Consider the following 22,406-nt stretch of genomic DNA (forward strand, 5'->3'; position numbering starts at 1 on the left):
TATTAGACAATTAACAAGTTATTTTTTATTAGACAATTAACAAAATTTTTTCTTTGATTGATCAATCAATGTTTTCATTCGTAGTGGATCGCATCTGACATCTTTTGAGATATACATGTTTATTTCCAAGCATTGAATTCTATTTCTGTTTTCAAGAATCACAGGAAAAAATAGTAAGTTATCTAGGTTTAAAAGTAATTTTACATTTGTAATTTTTTTGTAGAACCTAAAAGATATCTAAAAGATATTAAAGACATTGCATGTTGTCCGATATGTTTAGCACGAAATAAATTTTCGAGTCGCGAATAAAACGTCGCTTTGTCGTGCAATTCCATAAGAAACTCGCGGACGAGGGGAATTATTTTTCGAAAGGAAAATGCCACTCGAATCGTCATCGCGCTGTCGGGAGAACGAGATTTTACGGCGTCAGCTTTCTTGTTCTGGAAACTTTCGCGGGATAAAACGGCCGGTGGTTTACGAAACGGGGACTCAGTTCCTAGCGTTCGTAATGAGCGTCATTGTTGGCAGTACTACCGCCCAGTCGCTTTCTTCCTCGAGGAGATTGGACTTTCCCAGCTTGCGAGGAACGGTACATATACTCGCTTGTGTCGTGAACAGGGCTGTTCTTAGGAACTACAATACCCGTTGCCACGATATTCAATAGGTCGCACTCAAGGGAGGCGTGCACATTCTCATGCTAAGATAAGAGCATGATAGGGTAGAATAATTTCCGTTTGTTCGTACACCAAAATGCAATTTTAATTCTGAAAAATGTTGAAATTTAGTACAGAGGATGGCTTATATCTGATTGCCACTTACTTAATAAAATGATGTAATAAAATTCTCTACCTATAGATGTTTAGTACTTTAAATTTTATTTGTCTTTTTTAAGATTTTTGTTTGAAGTTCAAACAACATACATACATCTTATCTTTCTATAAGCTTTTCTCCATCATAGTTTTTACGAGAGAAACGTGTGATATTTATTACAAAACATATCCAAAGAAAATTGTTTTGAAGATTCTTGTAAACTAAAAGATTAATAAAATGCATTACAAAAAAATTTGAGAGAGAATTTTAAAAAATGTAAGAAAAAATATTTTACTTTCGTTAAAAATTCGATTAAGCTTCTATCACAGCTGACTTTCACATCAAATAACAATAGTAGGGATGTGTCTCTTTCCCCCGTTCTCTATTATCCGTCCGTATGAGAGAAAAAACCTCAAGATTACGAGGACGTTCTCCGGTAACGGGATAATAAAGCGACGAGCATTGTAGCTTCGCCGTGGACTTTTTGAAGTTGCTCTATCTCCAGCTCTTCTATCCCATTCGCCATTTACGTTATTTTCAGCGTTTTTCTTCGCATATCCTTCTCTCTCTTTCTCTTTCTCTCTCCCTCTCTCCGTTTCTCTTCCTTTGTCTCTTTTCACCGAGAATAAAAATCTTCAGGAACTAAAAACTTTGCAGTCTTGAAGAACTAAATCGATCCTTGTGGTAGCCTGAACTTTAAGTAGCTCTTTCGAAACGCATTCATCTTCAGAACAATAAAAAAAGAAACATTTCAAACATTCAAGGTATTTCTATGAAGCTACAAAATACTAACAAGATATCGTCTTTATTGATTTTAGCGAACCGGCCTTTGACAATCGAGGAGCTGAGGGATTCAATATCTTCCGAGTTGGAGGGCAACCCACCCCTGTGGATCACCAGGAGACCAGGCAGATACGGCGTGGACGTTTACATTAACAACGCAATGATCCTCTTGGAGCAGAGCAATTTCCAGTCGAAATTGAAAGTTAACGGCGACACCATGACTCAGGTAAATATTTATCGATATTGTCACGCGTTTATATTTTAGTATTTGTAAAGTTAGTGAACTTCAAAATACCTGGATCTATTATTTTTAATGAAATTTAAATAGCGTTGTACGGCAAAATAAATAAGAAATTGGACATATATAAGCTCTCTAATGATCTTGTATATGTACAGATTATGAAGCAACAATCACTGCCGTTATACAAAAAAATATTGCTGTATACATCGCGCATTTCGCGATAAATTCAGTAAATCGCAAGTTTATCTCAAGCGTTTTTATTCCTCTCGCGTTCGATCTCCACTTTTCTGACCGATTTCCCGACCGTCCTGGTATGCCGGTGGCGGCTTTCTAACGAGCTTTTAATGAGCTTTACACGTTCACCTTAGCTGCGAGACCATTAGGCTGATGGATATCGCGAGCCTCGATAATGTCGAATGGCGCTTCCTGGCATTCGCACTCTCTCGCGAGAGTCATCAGCTCGGTTATCGATGGAACGTCTAACGGTCTCACAACTCCTTGCAAATTAAACCCGGTGTGTTAACGTCCGATTTATAATAATCAACGCGTTGAACTGTAAGTTATTTGAGAAGTACGGACGAACTCATGCCTCTTGTCTTTTAATTGAACATCGAACGAGAACGGCAATCAAAATGAGAATTTATTTAGGAAAGGATAATTGTCAAAGTTGGTAAAAGTTCGCATGTGCTAAATTAAAACCGATAAAAATTGATCTATTTTATTAAAAACAATAAAATAAATAGTAAATCTTTTTATCGATATTCTAATTTACAGCTCCAATCTATATTAATAAACATTTGTAATTTTGTTACTATTTTTCTCGTTAAAAATTAATATAACATTTAGTAACATTTATATTTCCAATGTTTTTATTTTAAAATGTATTTTAAATATTAACTTAAAATAAAATAATAAAAAGATATTTTATTATTATAGGGTTTTATTACTATTGATTCGTTACTACTAATTTTGTTTTTTTTTTAAACTCATAAATTGTTGATTTACTAATTAAAGCAAAAATATCCCTTTTTGCATAAAGTTATATGAATATATCTTAGTATTATATATTCGCTTTTTAATAGTTTTTGCTAATTTAATTCCATTGGATAAAATCGTGGAATAAAAACTGGAATTTATCGTAGTTTTTTTTCCACTCACTGGACTTTTCCGACCAACTCTGATAATTTCTCTTTGGAATGAATTTAAAAATTCAAAATTGGCATGTTATACGATGCATAGATTGCTTAAAATCTCGCATAAATCCGTTCCTTGAAAGGATAACCAATGCAATTCGACCCGATTTAGTGTACCGTGTAGTATTTTGCGCAAATGCAACCGAGTAAATTCGTTAAAGGTTCATGGGGACTCTATCAGACTGGAGTCTTTTTCAACTATCCGTAAATTCGTCGCCAATGATGTACCCCCTTTTCATCGTATCTGCTGGCTGATTTGGGTTTTCGGTCTCGTAGGGAAGGCGGATCTCATTTCAGGTTACCAGACGAATCCTTTAATCTATAGTTAAAGTACCATCACCTGATGAAAATCGCACGGGACTAGTCGGGCTACGACTAATCCCTTCGACGAGCTCTCCTGCAGATCAATCTCTCTCTTGCCTCCCGGTAATATTAGGGAAACTTTTCTCATCCACTTAACCCGCAAGTTCCATTGCCTCGGCTACTTCCTGCTCGTTACCAGCGTATGAAAATATCGGTCTATAAATCGCGTCTTTCCCCCCATTTTTTAATAGATATGAGTTCAAACTAAGACAGAAACTACTATTCTTTCTCTATCTTCATGAAAAATCGTGTATGCATTAAATTACAAGGGAAAAATTTAGCGTTTCTACAATTTATTGTTATTTTCAAAGAATAAGAGAGAATTGTGAAAACATATGTTTAGTTCAATTTGATAGCACAGATAATTATAATGTATTATATCAGATTTTAATTTACATTTAATATAGCTAAAATTACTTCGTTAATGTATTTATTACATACAAATATCATGATAACAAGGATAACTGTGATGAGGAGCTGAATTGTGTGTAGCCAATTTGATGTAAAAACTATAATTTCCATGTTATACATTCCGCGAAAATTAGTGATAATGATTGATTGTAATATTATCATTAATAATTGCGAGTGCGTCAATTAGTCGCCGGATGGCGACGATACATTGCAATAACTTACATTAATCATTCGTAATTATTAATTGCACGATGATTCAATAATGCGTGTTTGATACGTACGTATAGTTAGACGAAAGTGAAATAATCATCACAGTCAATAGCCGCAATATATTAAATAATTACAGTATTAGATTGAAGTAAGATCTCAAATTATAAAAAGAGAAGAGATTATAAAAAAAATTATAAAAAGAGAAAGCGAAAAGGGGAAGAAAAGGAGAAAAAAAATTATATAAATGTTTTTATAACAAAAAAATTGTTTATAAACGATTTTCCTACAATGAAAGAAAAGATTGATTATGATATATCATTTCTAATTGTAGCAATCAATTTTTGGTTGCGTTAGCCTATTGAAATCCTGTACTAACATTGTACTAACATTGCGAATATGCTAACGCAACCAAAAATTAACTGCTGCAACCAAAAAGTAGCTGTTACAGTCAATTAAAAATGCCATACTTTATCAATTTATTGCAGCAGACAATCTTTTCTTTCAGTGTACCTAATCATTTAAAAATGTTTTATTTTCAAAAAAAAATATATATATATAATATTAAACTTAATTTCATAATTTCTTTCTTTATTATATAATACTTTTATTCAAAGATACTACTATTATTCAAAGATTCACTTTACTGCAAAAATTCAATATGTTTTTCTAAAGCTTGTGACTTATATCGAACTTATATCAATACCTAATTTTATAGAGAAATCATGTACATTTTTATCCTGTAGAACTGTAGACCAGTGGAGACATAAAAGTGTTGCAAACTCCTTTTCAGCGTATATATGACTATAATAGGAAATGTCTCAACAATAGAACGGGTCAGCGATCCGTTTTCAGTTGGTGCTCGCTCCCACGAGCACGTTGCATATCTATCAACTTGAGAATAGATTTATGCGCATTGTCCCCATTCGTATACCCGATAGACATACGTATTCCATTATCCGTCGTGTCTCAGATCGCAAGGAGTTTCGAGTTTTACAGAAAAATATTCCGTCAAAATCTTATCCCCTTTATTGTGATGCATTTTTTACCGAGGTTTATCGCAAAGAATTATTCGATATCGTCGAAATTTTTTCGTATGATAATGATTGGAACACGTTCGTACTTCAATTTGAGTATGTTATATCATTTTTAACTTTTGAATTCTGTTAGAACTAACGAGAAATGTTGCTGGAAATGCGATAAATTATTGGCATGACACTTTTTTTCTAAGTTCCGTGATCTTCTATTTAAGTCTATTAAAGTCTAGTTAAGTTCTATTTAAGTTTATTTATTTCCTCTACATGGAAAAAAACACAGCTGAAAACTTCACTGATTCAGCAAATCTACAGTCGTAACATACAGACAGTCAATTTTCTATGTTAAAATAGCAAAGTTGACAGCTGAATAACATTAGCTTGTTAAACCATTAAATCTTCTTAGTTATCGATGTTGAATTCGCGTAGTAAATTATAGATTTGCTGTATCACCCAATTAATTTTTTTTCCATGTATTAAAATTGATAATTGTTAAAATTTTGTTTTCGAATACATACAGGGTGGTATAAAATTACCGCACCACCCATCCTGAGCAAGTAGAGCAGACTAAATTGAGTCGAAAAGTACTCTACTCTCTATTTTGCAATTTTCGCAATGATTAAAAATCGCTATTGGTCTTCAATAATTGTTTACTCACATACTATCAACAGAAAAACAGTAAGAGATAAAAATTATTTATTTTTTTCCCATAGAACTCTGAATTTTTTTAGAATTTTTTATCAACTTTTTAATAGTTTTCTTTTTACCAACATGAGAAAATATGGTACTAAAAAATTCTGAAAAAATTCTGAAAAAATTCTCAGAACTTTATGAGAAGAAAATAAATAATTTTTATCTCTTACTGTTTTTCTGTAAAGTTGATAGTATTTGAGTAAAAAATTATTAAATATTAATATTTAGCGATTTTTAGTAATTAATCTTGTTAACTATTGCAAAATATACAGGACTTTTCGACTTTAGTCCGCTCTATCTGCTGGGTGATATGGTAATTTAATGTCACCCTGTATATTGATACAACTCGAGCAGTCCTAATAACTGAGCGTTTTAAGATGACTTTACACGTTCAATACTTGTCAGTTTTAACAAATACTGACAATATTATACTGATCGTGTGCGGTTAATATTGATGGATTGATGTAGAATATTGATGACAATCTAGATTTTGATTATCGCTTTATTATAGGATCTATGTCACAATATGTCACAGTACAATAGATAATGTACGTAAAACATATTTTTAACAATACTGATCGCATAAGATTGTAAAAAATACTGAAAATATTGATGCATGTTATCAATATATTACTGATTCAGTATTATTGATTAGTATTATTGACGCGTTTAGAGTCTATCTTTATAAGTTAGTGGAACAAAGTGAGCAGAATCAATTCAAATTAATATTTTTATTTGTATTAATATTTTTTATTTGCTCATTTGTCACTGAAAAGTTATTGAAAATGTTTGTTGCTTTGTAAATTTAAAAAAAAATGATGTTCCGCTAAAGGAAGATTAAGTTAGCGGAATAATATACATATTGCGACTTTCTACTTAAAAATAACGTAGGAATTTGTTGCTAATTCGTGTAGAAATATCTAAATTTAAAATCCGTTACCTACGAAATAAATGAAAATAATAATGAAAAATCTCTTAGCGTGCAGGCGGTACAAAAATAAAATACGGCAGTAAAAAATTTGTTACTCGCTTTAATTTGGTGCAGAGATATTTTCTGAATTTGTTGCTCACGAAATATAATGGTTACGAATTTGTTGCTTGCTAAATACGTATAACAACGAAAAGTCTCTCAGCATTTAGGCGGTCCAAGAATAAAATACAAGTAAAAAATTCGATGTTATTTCGCTTAAAATTGAATGCTGAAAAGTTTTTCGTTATTATTTACATTTATTTTGCAAGTAACAGATTCGAAATTTGGATATTTTGATAGCAACAAATTAACAACAAATTTCTACTTATTGTTGAGTATACAATTTCGTTTTTGTAGATATATATTATTCCGCTAACTCTTAATCTTCTTTTAGCGGAATATCATTTTTTAAAGAAATTGACACAGCGAATTTTTTCTTTGGTAATTTTTTAGCAACAAATAAAAATATTAATTACAATTGATTTTGGTCATTTTGTTCCGCCAACTTATAAGATCCATCGCATCTATTTATCTATAATAGAGGAGACGGGATCTCGTTGGCACAGTTTTCACAATTTCGTTTCTGGCATTAGATTTTTTTTTAAACAATTAATTATTGTGATTAAAATATATCAACAATTTTCATACCAGTAATGATTCCATACACTGTATAATTTCTTTACAATAAATAAAATACAGGCATGCTACATTGTAGTTAACTTGCTCCGATATATGTGGGGTAAATTAATACATATCACAGTATAAATTGCCTCTATAATAAACTGTATATTAAATTAACAAAAACGTAAGAAAAGTAATAGAAATAAAAATTAGATATTAGGATAGGACTTTTCTTGTTAGTAAAAATTGTATCTTTCAAAATTATTTTGTAATGATCAAATAGCAAAATGTTATTACAGAAAAACAAGTGTGAATTATTTTAATTCTAATATAGAAAAATATTTCTTATTTTAATAGAAATATTAAAACGTTTTATCAAAATTAAATTGTAATTGAATGTTCACACGTGCAGTATAACGAGTTTTCTTATGATATGAACCAACGTATCCCATTCTTGCACACATCTAATTTTGATTTTATTATAACAAATTACCATTATTATTCAAAGTAACATATTATATACTAACAAACACTTGTTTTTTAATAATACATCGCTTAGATTTGCTTTCTTAAACCGAAGGATTAATATGAAATTATGAAATGCTCAAAACCTTACTTGTCTGCTCTTGAATCAGACTTTTTTCTTTTTTTATTGTTTAATACTTGTTTGATTTAAATGAAACTTGGAGAGAAGTATCTATGTTGTAAAAATATTTTGCAGTAACTTTACTATTGTTTCCTTTATCATAAATACATAAACGGAACGCAATGCCAATTTGCCTCTTATGCCAACGAGTCTCGATCTCCCTTACATGTCGATTGCCTCATTAAATTTAACTTGACAAATTTGGCACTGCTGTCACGACATATATAGGTATTCTCCTCGCGAGTTTTACGCAAACGTTCTCCGGCCTTCTACGTCGATACGTTGCAACGCCGATCGCGTTGCAATTCAACGAATGGCTCTCTCGTAACTGTCTGTTCCGGCACTTTATGATTATGGACACTGTATTTACGATACACCGAATTAGAAATATAGTTCGAGCCGATGCGCATTTTAAGTCCGCCGTAATAACTTACAGTTAATTCCACCTTATCTCTTATGCATCGAATTAATGTTTTATTGGCGAGAACGTGGCCTACATTCTTTGATCCAGTTCACTAAGCAAGTGATTCGTTTTTCGAATCAAAGCGCTCGATCTAATCAATTTTTCAACAATCATTATCGTTCTCGATACATTTCAGTATTCGGAAATTCAGTTTATAGGGAGATATTCGTAGAAGTTTAACTAGGGTGCCTCTTTTTCGGAATTGCTTTATCGTACAATTTTTCCGAAGATATGGTTTTTATGATGTCTTAAGAAATCCTCTCCCGAGCTTCGATTTCCTGACGGACGCACAGGAAGTCGAGATAAAAGGGGAGAACGTGAGAAGGAGGAGACTCTTCATCCCCGGAGTTATGGTCGGTTTTATTACGTCAGCCTGCTCGTAAGAACGAGAGGAATTCGAGAGGTTCCGATCCAATTTGGGAATATATTCGCAGATTTGTTGTCGTCCCTTCTGTCTCCGGAAGATACAATATATATTACTTCCTGCCGATCTAATGGTATTCCATTCAGTTTCTTGTAAGTACAGAAATCAGTCCGCAGTCTCGGCATAAATCTTGTTACCGAATCCTCTCTCCTAAATAGGAAGCTGCAAAAATTGTTTCGTCCCATTTCATTCCTGAACTTATTCTATAATCCGCGTCCGCAATCTAATAAAATACACAATTTGCAAATTGCTGCAGAGAACATCAAAATTTTAGCGAAGTTTGTCGTGCTGCAAAGAGAAAAGGGCGAGCCGCATTGCGCGAGGGATGGAAAAGCGAAAGAGAGGGAAGATAGAGAGAGAGAGAGAGAGAGAGAGAGAGAGAGAGAGAGAGAGAGAGAGAGAGAGAAAGAGAAAGATAGAGAGAGAGAGAGACGGTGTTTTTAATCTCAAAAGACGGTGTGGGTTTTGATCTCATTATACGTTCCTGGAACGCAGCCACCCCCTTGAGCCAGCGCCTCGCTCCTGTTTTCTAACAATCTAAAGAAATTCCAGTCCGAATAACTACACCGACGCCAGCAGGATCGCCTAAAGAGTTACGGTTAATGGAGGGGAAAAATACCGGGGTGGAATGACGGAAACGGGTTGCTGAAAGAGAGAGAGGGGGAGGGGAGAAGAGAGAGAGAGAGAGGGAGAGGAGATGCCGGGGGTGCTTGAGTCAGCATCAAGGAGTCAGTGGTGCAAGCAGTTTGTCCGCAAAGGGGAGAATTGAAAATCAGCCACCGCAAGCCCGCTGGTGGAATAGTTGCGAGTAAGGGATGAAGTTTTTCGCGGATGGTAGGGCATTTCGTATCGGACTTTGCGGGAAATAAAGATGCCAGTAGCTTAGTTGGGAACTTCATGTTGCCGTCAAGAGGAGAAGAAATGCTCGTAAACAGACCAATAGCGAGAACATAAAATACGTATTAAAATAACCGAAAGTAACCTTGAACGCGATAAAACTCGGATAAAGCATGTTTTAGGCGAGAAATTCTATCTGTGATAGAGTTTGAGAGAATTGTTTGTCTGGAATTATGAATGAAGAATAATATGAATTAAGTAATTGGCGGAAGACTAAATAAATATATCCGTAAAATCAGTATCTTTTAAAATTGATGAGAAAATTTTCATCATATATATAATTTTAATCCAATTATCCTTAAGTATTTTATCCTTAAAAAACAAGATAAATTCGAAAATAAGGGCAACCACCTGTATCCATCGTTAAAAATAAAAGTAAGATCTCAGTACCTATTAAAAATATATTTAAGATAGACACAGCCGATGGAATTTCACTGAAAATACAATAAGAAAAACAAAGTACCGCAAAGACATAGCGAAAAAGAATAGAAGAAAAGGTCATTCATCGTGGAGAGTAAAAAGAAGGAGAAGAGGTGGTAAGAAAATAAAGTTATCGGAGAAGGGATGTAACACAAAAATCGCGCCACTTCGTATGAGAGCCAACTGTATGTCCATCTCTCTTTTCTCTCTCTTCTCTCTTGCTGGATTCAATGAATCTCGGAGTGACCTTAAAGGAGATAATCTAATTTCCGTTCGCAATTTCTCCGCTCGATCATCCATTGACTCGTCGCCGTGCATTAACGAATTCCCAACCAAAATTCGATCGCAAGCGGGAGATCTCATGTTTTAAAGATTAATAATTCAATTTCGATTCACAGATTTGTGCCCGTCGCAATTTATAAGTGGACATCAGCCATCTGTACTGATTTCCATTAAGAATAACATTTGCAAGTCGAAAAGCAGTCGCGATTTCTTTTCCTTATTATACATTTTTTTTCATACATTTCGATGATAATTGAACGATGGAAAAGTACGGCAGTTTTTCTCAAGAAACCGGCAGCAGGTGGATGAAAATTAGCGCGATTTCTATACCGGCGATGACTCGCCGTCGCACGAAGCTACATAATTTGAAATTTTCCGCTTTGCATGGAATTACCCTTGCGCTCTCTTTTTCTCTCTCTTTCTCTCTCTCTCTCTCTCTCTCTCTCTCTCTCTCTCTTCTTAGCTTGAATATTCATGTGGAAAGAATGCGTTTGATTACTTAATAGTCGCGACTCGCCGCGCGTATAAAATTATTAACGTACGTCAACTGCAAACTTAAACGCTCCACTGTTCTTCTCGTTCCCCTCTTATGCTTTTGCACTAATTGAAAAGCAGGAAGGTTTTAACTGGAAACGTGGTCCATTATTTCCTAAATTTACGCAAAATGTTAAGTACTTCATTAAAGGGCTTTTCCCGAAAAATGTGACACGCGCCAGATATTTTAAGCGTAACGACTCGGAAAATTGTTCCAGTACAATTACAAATAACCGTGCACAGCAAACGATTGTAATACAAGTAGAATCATAATTAAACGATGATAACGCATCGATATTAATCGTACTATGATAAATCCCGGCAATAATTTTTCAGTGAAACACATCGGAATCAAATCGATTTTAATCTCCGCTTCGAAAACCATATCCACGCGAGTTTATCGTAAAAGTAATCGCATACGATAATTCATCGTTAACATGTGCACAGATCGTGATTATCTCGCGGTGGGGCGCCCAGGAGAAATAAACGAGCGCAAGCTGCTGTGTATCGAGATGATAACTCGTACCCGCGTGTACCATCCTCAACCGCGAATATGGGTAGCCAGGCTGATTAAGAAGGTACTCGCTCGGAGAGAGGTCGCGAATGGCTTGGCGCAACTATCGGTAAAGTTTAATTAGCGTTAACTTTACGATACTCCGCGGTAGGCCGACTGGTGGGTCGGTGTACTTCCCACTCGCGTGAAATTTGACAGTAACAAAGAAGCACGAGCGAAATTAATATGATCGAACAGGAACTTAGTATATCTTATCTAGGGTCGATACAGTATCCTGTTGCGATCGCAGAAATCTTACATTCTAAAAAATGTAGGTGTGAATTTAATATCGTACGATGTTTATATTCTTACTAACATGATGTTGATTTAATACCATAGGTGTAAATTTAATATTACATGGAGTATTGAAAAAAATTTCATTCGGTCATTTTTGGTCCAATAATTGATCTTTAATCAATGTCCGATTTAATGTTAATTTATTGATACAATAACTGAATTCATTTATACAGTTTTCTAGTATTTCTAGTATTTCTAGTAATAATTTTATAACCTAAATCATTATAAAAATTCATTGGATCAATTTTCATTAATTCAATGAATATTTTATTTACGTACAGTTTCAGTTCAATGAAGGAACGATTTTGCTGAAGTATCTAAAAATTTAGATATGTGAAAATAATTTTGTTGGGCCATTAAAATAATTATTATTTAGAAATCTCAAGCATGATATAAACAAAAAAAGCTTCATAAAGTTTTGACATTCCAGCAACTAGTGTGCCTAATGAATACAAAAAATTGAGCTTCAAATTGTATTTATTCAAAATTTTTACATAAAAAAAAATGTAATCATATATTCATTCAAAATTTGGGTTTTCAAAAAATATTTACAAAACAACCATGAATATTTAACGAGTATTCATATTCATTCAAACAAAATATAAACTGAAAAAAGCTCCAATAAACAATCGTTACCCTTAACCGGCACTTTGATGATTTTTAATAAAAAAAAATTAATTCTATTTATTTTTTGTGTGTCATTGTAATATTCAAATTTTATGAAGGAAACTTAGAAATTTTTAAAACTATTTTAGAAAGTAATACATTTTTAATTTATAAATATTTATTCGATGGAACGCCATACATATTCCGATATAATTCCGGTTACGTCACAATAATGTCATAAACATGTTATAAGAAATCTTGGACTCGTCATTCATTATGGTCTGTGGACATTAAATTCCGAGATATATTATTTATTTCCAATAAAAATATCTTTGTTTAATCTATAAGTGTAATCGTAGCCATTGTTTTTATAGATTTTTGTTTTCTCTTGCAGATTTGCAAGCTATAATGTGCAGATAATACAAAGTAAAAATGAATACGAAACGAAAATATTCAAAAAATATTTAAATTCAAATGGAATGAAAAAGTATTTATTCGTTTCTTGACGAATAAAAAAGAAGTGTATTTAAATAAGTATTTTCATTCATTTTTTATTCATTTATTTGAATATTAGGTATTCACCGGACACACTACTAGCAACCGATCAGTTTAAGCATTCTACGTAATTATTTTGATAACCCAACATTATTTTCAGATCTGTATCTAGATTTTTAGATATTTCAACAAACTTCAACTTTTTCATACATATTTTCAAACTTCTGATATAAAATCATCTTATGTTGATGTTTACATCAACCCAGTAAGAATTATATTTAACACCTAGACGTTAAATGAAATCCGCACCCATATTTTTGAATTAGACTGTAATGATTTCTCGGGTTTCAGTTAAAGTTTAAAGAAGCTCATGTACTCTGCGACTTCTAATGTCTTCTTGACATTTAGCTGTTACACAAAAAAATCAGACGCGTTACAGAGTAGGTAACCGCGCGAAAAATTAAGGATTCGTCCTGCGCTGGCGAACGTTCGATCTCTTCCTACCTCTTCTCCCCCGATGACTCGCGACCGCGAGCAAGATAAATGGGCGTCCTAGCTCGGCCCGTCTTATCCCGTAAGGAACACACAAACTTCGCTTTCCTCTCTCATTCTCGGTGAGTAAAACGATTCATTTCTAGCCAACCGCCATACTCCACCTCGCCGTCGTTGTCTTTTTCTGCGACTACGCTGGATAAATGGGACACGCTCCTTCGTTGTCTTTCTTTTGCTCCTCTTATCATACGATCTTCCACGTTACCCGCACTTCCTCCCCCCCTCCCCCTCCCTCTCCCTCAGAGAGCTCATAGGCGCCAACTTTCCGTACGATCGTACGGATCTTCTTTTTTCCCCCTCCCCCCTCCCCCCTTCATCTTTAGACATTGTGATGGATGTTTCGTATTAAAACTGTCAGCGCAGCCACGATGGATCGTGCGGATATTTAATTATCTACTCCATGAACGCTCCTATCAAATCTGCGTGTTTTTTAAATCTTCAAACATTTTAAATATGGAATTTTATGTAGAAGATACTCTTTATAATTCCAAAATATAATTTGTCTGTGATACTATATATCGAATGATCGCTGTAATAATTCAACAGTAGGTACGGAAGTAGTACAGAGAAAACAGTTTCTGATGAATTATTATGTTAACTTAGTTCCATTATCATCGTCGCTTATTAATACAGTTTCTCAGCGTTTCAATTAGTTTCTTCGCTTCCCTCTCTTCTTCTCTCTTCCGCGTCCCTTTTCTCTTGGGATGTGTCTTGAATTTAATTATATTATTTAAGATATATGTTGTAGCGAACCAACAGCTAAAAGATTAAGTTTACAAATATTAAATAAAATTCTAGTAAGGGGATGTTTCTATCAATACAGAGCGTTGGAAAATATCTCAATATTATGTATATATATACAGGCGAAATCTCTTTCAGGCAAAATCTCTTCATTGCAACTTCGACGCTTATGTTTTCTTAACGCCCTTATTCCTCTTCCGTTCCCCTTTTCTTTCCTGACAGAGCAAGCCAAACAGCTATAGGAACAGGACATCCCTCGCGAGATAAGGAAGTCAGGACGATCGCGGGTGAGAGCGAATAAATAGCAGCGGCAACGTTTTAGTCGTGAACTTTTTCCTTTTCAGGATAGTAAATGATGGTGCTTGTTCCCGATGGGGACGTGCAAAGGGGTAACAGTTTCTACATCTTATCACTTTCCAGTGACTTTTTCGTGAAATAGCATGTACGTAATAGACAAAGAAAGAGAAAAGGAGTTTGTAAAAGAAATCTATTGCATTATCTTTCTTTCTTCGGCAGCAGATCTCGTATATTTTCTATACTTAATTCTCCGAAGCTGACGTCAAAATCTGTAAGTTACTGATGCTGAGTCTGTAAGATCTCTATTTAATTTATGTTAGTTAAAAATCTCTGTAAAGTTAGCAACTCATCTTGAATAAAAAAATAACTTTCTTACAGTTCTGAATACACTGGAAGAGTTCTAGAGTTTCGGAATAAAATTAAAAATAATTTTAGTAAATTAAATTGAAAGAACTAATTAAGGCATTAATAAACCGAATTTTAATAAACCGAAGTGATATAATTTCGTATAAAAACCGATGAATATTACGTATATTTTAATAAGAATAATTCAAATTTTTGCAGGTGAAGAAAATTTAATTATTTGACAATACTTTTGAGGCTTTCACGAGTTTTTTCTTCAAAGGCGGATTATCTCTGTTTCATGAATCTTACCATTTATTTTATCAGGACGAGAACACTGATACTGATCGTTTGACATTTTTGACAAAGAGATTTAATTGAGTAAATTCAATAAATCCAACTCTAGAGAGCTTCAAATTTATAATATAGACTACATGATCTTCCCTATGAAAGTTTCTAGCCGAATGTGCAATTTATTGTGTCAAGTAAAACTGAAGAAACGTTATTTCGAAATATTATTTTTAAAAAGAAACCTATCTTTTGTTGAAGAGAATTTCATAGTGTATTATCTAGACACGTGAATAAATATGTTTTTCTCTCCTTCATATTTGCTATTAAAGCGCAGCGTCAGTTGCTTCTGACAGATCCGATATAGCCGACGTTCGTCGCCACAGGATAAATACTTGCGACGTGCACCTCACTGTCTCTCTCTCTATCTTTCTCTCTCTCTCTCTCTCTCTCTCTCTCGTTATAGTTTCTCTCACAGTCTCTCTCTCTAGCTCCGCGTTTATTCGCTGCTTCCGCTTCCTCCATTTCAGACTTGCGAGGTTTATCTTCGTGTCTCTCTTCGTGTTCCACGTTCCCGCCAAGTTCGCGTCACGAGCTTGACGTCGGTTTGTCTCACTTCATCTTCTCCGCCGCAACTGGATTCATGGATCCGTTCGAACTTGGCGAGATTAACTTGGTCCTTGCAAGTCAGAATTAGGGACTCTAAACCTTAATCCCGGGGATGCTTGGTTCAACATCCCTACACTTGCCAATTACGTAATTTCTCCAGAAAATCTTTGCTAAACACAGTCTTATGATACCTCTTCGAAATCCTTCTTCGTTCATTTTTTTCAATATGAATTTCTTTATCATTATTTCTGCCTGTCATTATGGCTATAAATTATTTTAATATTAATTTCGAACTGATAACATTCTTTAATAACAATCAAACAATCTTTCTTTGACTTCAGGTCTTGCACATCATAAACGAAGTGCTGGAGCCTGTCCGATCCAACTCGGTGGAATCACCGGTCTACAATCCAAACGCTTTTCAATTTCTGAACCAGAGCGAAAATCTCAATTTGGGCGACCATCGCGTACGGTAAGTAGACTGTTTTCAGTAAATCAATGCCGGAATTCGAGAAACTCGCTATTTACACGGCGATCGTTTTCAGTAGTAAGAGTGTCTGGCGGCAGATATAAAAGAGTAACGAGGACATTTATTGCGCTTGGAAAAAGAAGAAAGGAGAGCTTTTCGCGCTCTCGAATCTTGGAACGATAATCTTCTTTTACGCGTATATCGCGCTCTTGAAATGTTACTTTTTAAACGATATCCTTGTATTCTTAGATCTTTAGATAGTTATTGCTAAATCCTTCAATTTTCGAGAATTTCAAGAATTCTTCTCTATAAGGAAATTGCTTTAAAAAGTACTTTTCATTCTACCACAGACGCGCGTTTAATTATCGCGATGTGATTAAACTACATTTTATAAATTAATATAATTCTATACGTCGATGATGACAGTTGCGTTCAGCAGATAAAGCAACTTGGTATATGTTGTGAAATTATTTAATATAATTTTAAATCTTTTCCTGATTTCTTGCTAAATCTAAATATTTATATTAAGTCTTTTCCTACTTTCTCACTAAACCAATCATATTAAAGAATTTCACAGTAGTTGCAAAATTGTTTTTTCTTTATTGAACAAAGCCAATATATAATATTATAAAATATGCATGGCCTCATACTGATTTAATTATCTTATATTGATTGCTTTTATCCTCTCGAACGGTTTCATGGACAATTTTAAAGTATTATTACGTCGACCCATCAATTAAAACACAGTCTTTCTAATTTAAATATAAATATAAAAACTTGGCGCATTTAAACGTAAATAAATGCACGAACTTTTCTCGTTTGTCTTATTAACGTCGCCGCGTCTCGTACACTACCTTCGTAATTAACCCTTCTTTTTCTTTCTAGTACCTTCCGACAGCAGATCGTCATCGAGAAGAAGGAATCTATCTACAAGGCTGAAGGTCGTTTTACTTTCTTCATTCCCGTTGACGAGGGTTTCAAGGTAAGCGGCTTTAGCGACCTTCGCGAATTGATCATCCGAGGGGGATGATTTTAATATGTCTCGTCGCGATTGATTTTCTTTTAAAAAATTCGAAGACAACCGCATTCGTTGCATTTCGTTCAAAGTTAAATAAATCAATCGAGAAATATGTTTATAAAATCTACAATTTATGTCAGACAAAAAAGCCTGATAACTCAAGACTTATTTAGGAAGTGACATAAAGAAAGCATTTAATGTTCATTTTTATAATCCATCTAGAAAAAGTTTGATAATAGCTATTGAAAGTTAAATAATTACAATCAAATATTTTTATTAATTAAGGGATTATTCCATTAGAGGTCTCAAAATTATACCTTACCTTTGGAAAGTGATTATTGAACAATTATACGTGATACAAAAAAATCTTCATCTATTTGTTACTTGTATTTTGATGTACAAAATGTATAAAAATTATAATTTTAAAAAACAAAACGATGGCGCTGCAGCACGTTTTTTGGAAGTCTGCATGTGATGAAGACATCCGTGACAGCAGGTCTAAGATATGCTGTAGCCAAAAATTAAAAAATTATTTTTAATCTGTGTTAAATCTGTGTTTCGCTAAGAGAAATACCTGAAAAAAATATTGAAAAATGTGAAAATAATGCACGCGTGAAAACAATTTTCACATAAAAATTCGATACAAAAATATGGATAACAAAAAAATATTACAAGTTATCACAAAAATCACAGCATTTCTTTAGATAATTCAATTGACAATAACTGAACCAAATTTCAAAGCATTTGGATTAATTTTATGGTAATTCTAGTGTCCACCGTTTTTTAAAACACCATTCTGAGAAAAAACGTGATTAAAGTTTCAATAACAATCCCTTTTCGTTGTATTTTAAGCATTGATTTCTGACCGAACCCAGTATAATCTATATTAATTGTGTGTCGATGTCATCTACAGTACAGATATGTAACTATGTATAATGTCAAATAATGACGAAACTATTCATAAATGGAACAGTTTAACGGTGGCGGAGGTACAGCATTGCTGTGCATCGCTTGATATAATCAACTGTATTTTCGATTATATTGGGAATTTCACTTTCGAATAAAAAATTTTATATTTTTAAGACCCTAAACTATCGAATTATTTAAACAAAAAAAATTTTTTTTCAATTTTTTGAAAGTTTCAGAGTGAAATAGCTCCTTAATGTATAATAATAAGAAATAATTTATTAATTTAACTTTTCTAAATATAGTAATTGTTATTAAATAATCGCGATTATATTATTATATTTAATAATATTTACTAAATGTTTAAAAAAGTATATTGAGAAAAATTTCTGATTGAAAATGAGCCTGTGGACTCATCATGATCATATCAATCAGAACTCCGGTCATCATAATTGGACGTCTGGTTATCTCAATTAGAATTTTGATTGATATGATATCAGAATCTATTGATTCGTCCATTTTCAATCAAAAATTTTGCTCAGTATAAAATTATTGTTAGTTATATTAACCGAATATTTGACTGAAATTATTTCATTCAATATTTGATAATTATTACCAAAGAAAAAACTTTTTTTTCAATCTACTAATGTAAATTCAACTTTACTCTCGACTTAACTTACTCTTTATTTTTTCTAATTCTTAGAACAAGATAAAAAGTAAGTTAAACCGAGATTAAAGTTAATCTACATTGGTGGGAATAGACATTATTTAAAGGATTTGTTAAATTCAGAATTTATTTAATGTAATATTAATGCGCGTTATTCTTTTAAATTTTTAAATATGAGGAAATCTTTTGAATTAAAAGGAATTTTCCAGGTTTGCAACGTTGAAAAGAAATGATTATTGCGTGACATCGCATGGCGATAGCACGGCCCTAGATATCGCAAAATTTACGCGCTCGTTCGAAATGTTCCGCGCACGGAACACCGTGTTGCAGCGGCGTTACATGGGATGACGTTTTACCAGCGGATGTAAATTATTCCGTACGGATACGTACGCGTGGCATTTAGACGTTTCAAACGTCGGATTACAAACGCGACATTCCGACATTGTGTGCAAATCTATTTTAACGTCGAAGAAACACTGTACCGAGCGTGGTAGTGTCCTTTACAGGTGGGTTACGTAAAAATTGATGTAAAATGATAAAAGAGCAATTAATGCGCACACAATTACTGTACGTGTTTTGTAGAAATTACAAGAACAACGAGTTTTCTTGGATTTTTACATACAGACGATACTAGTGGACGTTAACTAAATTCAAAATAATATCAATAATATAATTTTACGTTTAATAATGTAACTGTTAATATCATGTATTATATTACATTTATATTATTGAGTGCAAAATTACACATAATATTTACATATAATATTGATTGATATTATGTTATTTTTAGTTGTGTAAGTTTAGTTGTGTACTTTTTAGTTTGTGTTGACTAGACAGGAATTTCGAAAAATATCTATTGCATCGAACTTTCTTTTGACAGTTCTAAGCAATTTAAAGTTTTTCTGTTTTTTTTAATCTACTTGTCTATTATCTTCTCTGTCTTTATCTATTTATTTATTATCTTCTCTTTTTATTCACGCCATTCATAGATTGCGACTCGATTTACGCTTGCAATGCTTTTAGAATATTATTATTTTTGTTTATTAAAAACAAGAACAATCGATGCTTATGAACGTTGTAAGCGTGAATCAGACCTAAGCCCGTTCTACAATTGCATAAAGCGATATCTACATGAGATTTCAAGGCGTAAAACTTAAACTTTAAGCCTTAAGCAATAAGAAATTGACCGTTTCGAATATGAGAAGCACAATTAACTGTGATTGATCAATTTCTTATGGCCCAACTAGTTAAATATTCCCTTCATATTTGATTGTCACTTCTTACAATTACAACCACTTATAATTATTCTACATTTACGCAATTAATTGTAGAATGAACTTTATAATAAGCATTGCGTTGTACGAAAATCTTGAGACTAACAACGCAGAAATTAAAGCTTAGGACTCAACATCATCGACAATTGTATAGATTTTATAAAGGTGATTTTGCGTTGTATTTACGGAAGATTTGGAAAAAAAATTAAAGCTTAGGATTCACCGCCATCGACGCAACGGTCGAAAAACAATCGTCTCTCTGTCTCTTCCGATTCGTCGATATTATTGGCATTGCTCCGTAATCCATGATGCACTTTTTACTTATACTTATATCCAACATACTCGCGAACGATTATTTTCTTTGAAAGATTGCGTCCGATCGCGATCGAACGATCGATTAATCTGGATTAATCCACCCACCGAAAGATCCTGACTTCACTCCCGACAGCAACGGCGAGGAAAGATTATCCAACATTAGTGTCACCCATGGATTCGTTTACTATCAACAACTCGCGATAACGCACGTATTCGTATACGGTTTCTTCCTGCGAAAGATCCGGCCAGTTCACTCGTCCGATTTTTTGGCACAATTGATTCGCGCGACTAAATGCTAGATTGACGTGACTTTCCACGATATGATGTGCCGTTGATAGATAATCATCATAATATACATCACTAGTCTAAGTTCCACTGAAGTCATCAATTCAATTTCATTTCGGTGCGAGATTACTTTCCCAATTAAAGACACATAGAATGGACTGCGCCATCCATGTGTCAAACTGGTCGACAAAAATGATGAGAAAGGATGTGAAGATGGCCAATCTTATCTCTTTCTATTCAACGATACGAACGTAGTTCGGAAAAGAGAATGAGAGGGAGTGGCCTTCTTCACGCTCTTTCTCTTTCATTTTCGTTGACCATATTTGATACGGATGATGCAGTTCATTCTATATTCTTTGGTCCCAATTGTTTCGTTACGACGATTCTTCAATTTGTTTTCTTCGCGATGTTCCTAGTGATTCTCTTCGATTCTCCTCATGGATGCCACTCGCAGATGGCATTCGCGACGAGTGGGTATCTCGAAATGCGAGTAAAAGATTGGATCACTCCAATGGCCTGGAAAAACAGTCGAGCTGATGGCAACGTGAGCCGATGGCAACTCGATCCGATGGCAACTCGTTACGAATACCGAGAGTCGCGTTGATCGCGGTCGAGCAGATTGATATACCTACATGATTGCTCGTCGCCAGATTCACCACTTTGATTCTCGTCTCTGTACGCGAAATTCGTCCGGAAAAGCCGCAAAAATCGCGAAGCGATCGCAACACGAGGACACACTATACTGGTGTGATTCTCGACGCGAACTGACCGGCGATTAATGAAATTCAGTTACGTGATCGGTGCGAATAGATTTCTTTTGAATGGATTTTTATTGGAAACACGTATTTACTTTGTATCGAATTATGTCATGAAAGTTACAGAAGGGCTCGTACAGTGGGAAAAGTATATGTTGTACCAACAAAAAGTACAAATAAAATGCATTTTTATGATACCATTTAATTAGAATTTTGCCCTCATAAAAAAATACTACATTGAAAAAAATTTACTAAATCTTAATATATATTCATTTCCTTGAATAGTATTAATTGTACATTTATTTCCAGTAAATAAATATGTACTCAAAGTAAAAAAAAAAAAGATAGATAAAATTAATGGTTCTTGCATTAAATAAATATATGTTCAGCAAATAAATTACGTTTAGTAAATATTTACCTATTTAAAACTATTTTAATAAATATTTTAAAAATTTAGTTTTTTTCGATGTAGTACTGCAGTCCAATTAATCACTTTAACAGTACTTTTATCGTACTAGTATAAAACTTTTGTTAATTGTACTTGTAATACTCAAACTAAGTGATTAATGGGTCGGTATTAAATTTCTATAAGGATGGTATCGCAATTGAATTTCTGATTATCTCTAAAATGTTTGATATAGATTTCTATAAGTATCTATATTTTGTTGAATCTATCAGAATTCCATTTAATTGAAAACTAGACTTTTTCCTGAGTGGTAAGAAGTTTAGACATTTTATTTTCTAATTATTATTAATTATTATATAACGTTTTCGTTACTTAATTTTCAACGTGAAATGTTTATTATTATCAAAGTGCTGTAAAAGCTTTTTAACAGAGCTTTTCTAAAGGCGCTTAGTACAAATTTCACACGTTAAAATTTTTCATTCTACCTTTTTCACGTAGTTTCAAGAAACGTCCATTAATTCTTGGCGGAAATAAGGACA

The 22,406-nt window shown here is 33.5% G+C and overlaps 1 protein-coding gene across 12 annotated transcripts in view; it reads left to right on the forward strand.

The window, feature by feature from the left end:
• The window catches only part of Fas1 (fasciclin 1 Fas1 domain-containing), a 380,082-nt gene that overhangs the window by 234,200 nt on the left and 123,476 nt on the right, over nucleotides 1–22,406 (forward strand). For all 12 annotated transcript variants that reach the window (XR_015547032.1, XR_015547034.1, XR_015547036.1 and 9 more), the window contains exons 3-5: nucleotides 1,629–1,819; nucleotides 16,114–16,244; nucleotides 17,127–17,223. Coding sequence is in view for 8 of the 12 variants with exons in the window: in XM_087412180.1 (XP_087268306.1) it covers nucleotides 1,629–1,819; nucleotides 16,114–16,244; nucleotides 17,127–17,223 (419 nt within the window). In the remaining 4 variants the exon portion in view is untranslated. The remainder of the gene's footprint in view (nucleotides 1–1,628; nucleotides 1,820–16,113; nucleotides 16,245–17,126; nucleotides 17,224–22,406) is intronic.

The sequence above is a fragment of the Acromyrmex echinatior genome, chromosome 12, assembly GCF_024713525.1.
Source record: "Acromyrmex echinatior isolate Ae372 chromosome 12, ASM2471352v2, whole genome shotgun sequence".
Classification (NCBI taxonomy): Eukaryota; Metazoa; Arthropoda; class Insecta; order Hymenoptera; family Formicidae; genus Acromyrmex; species Acromyrmex echinatior.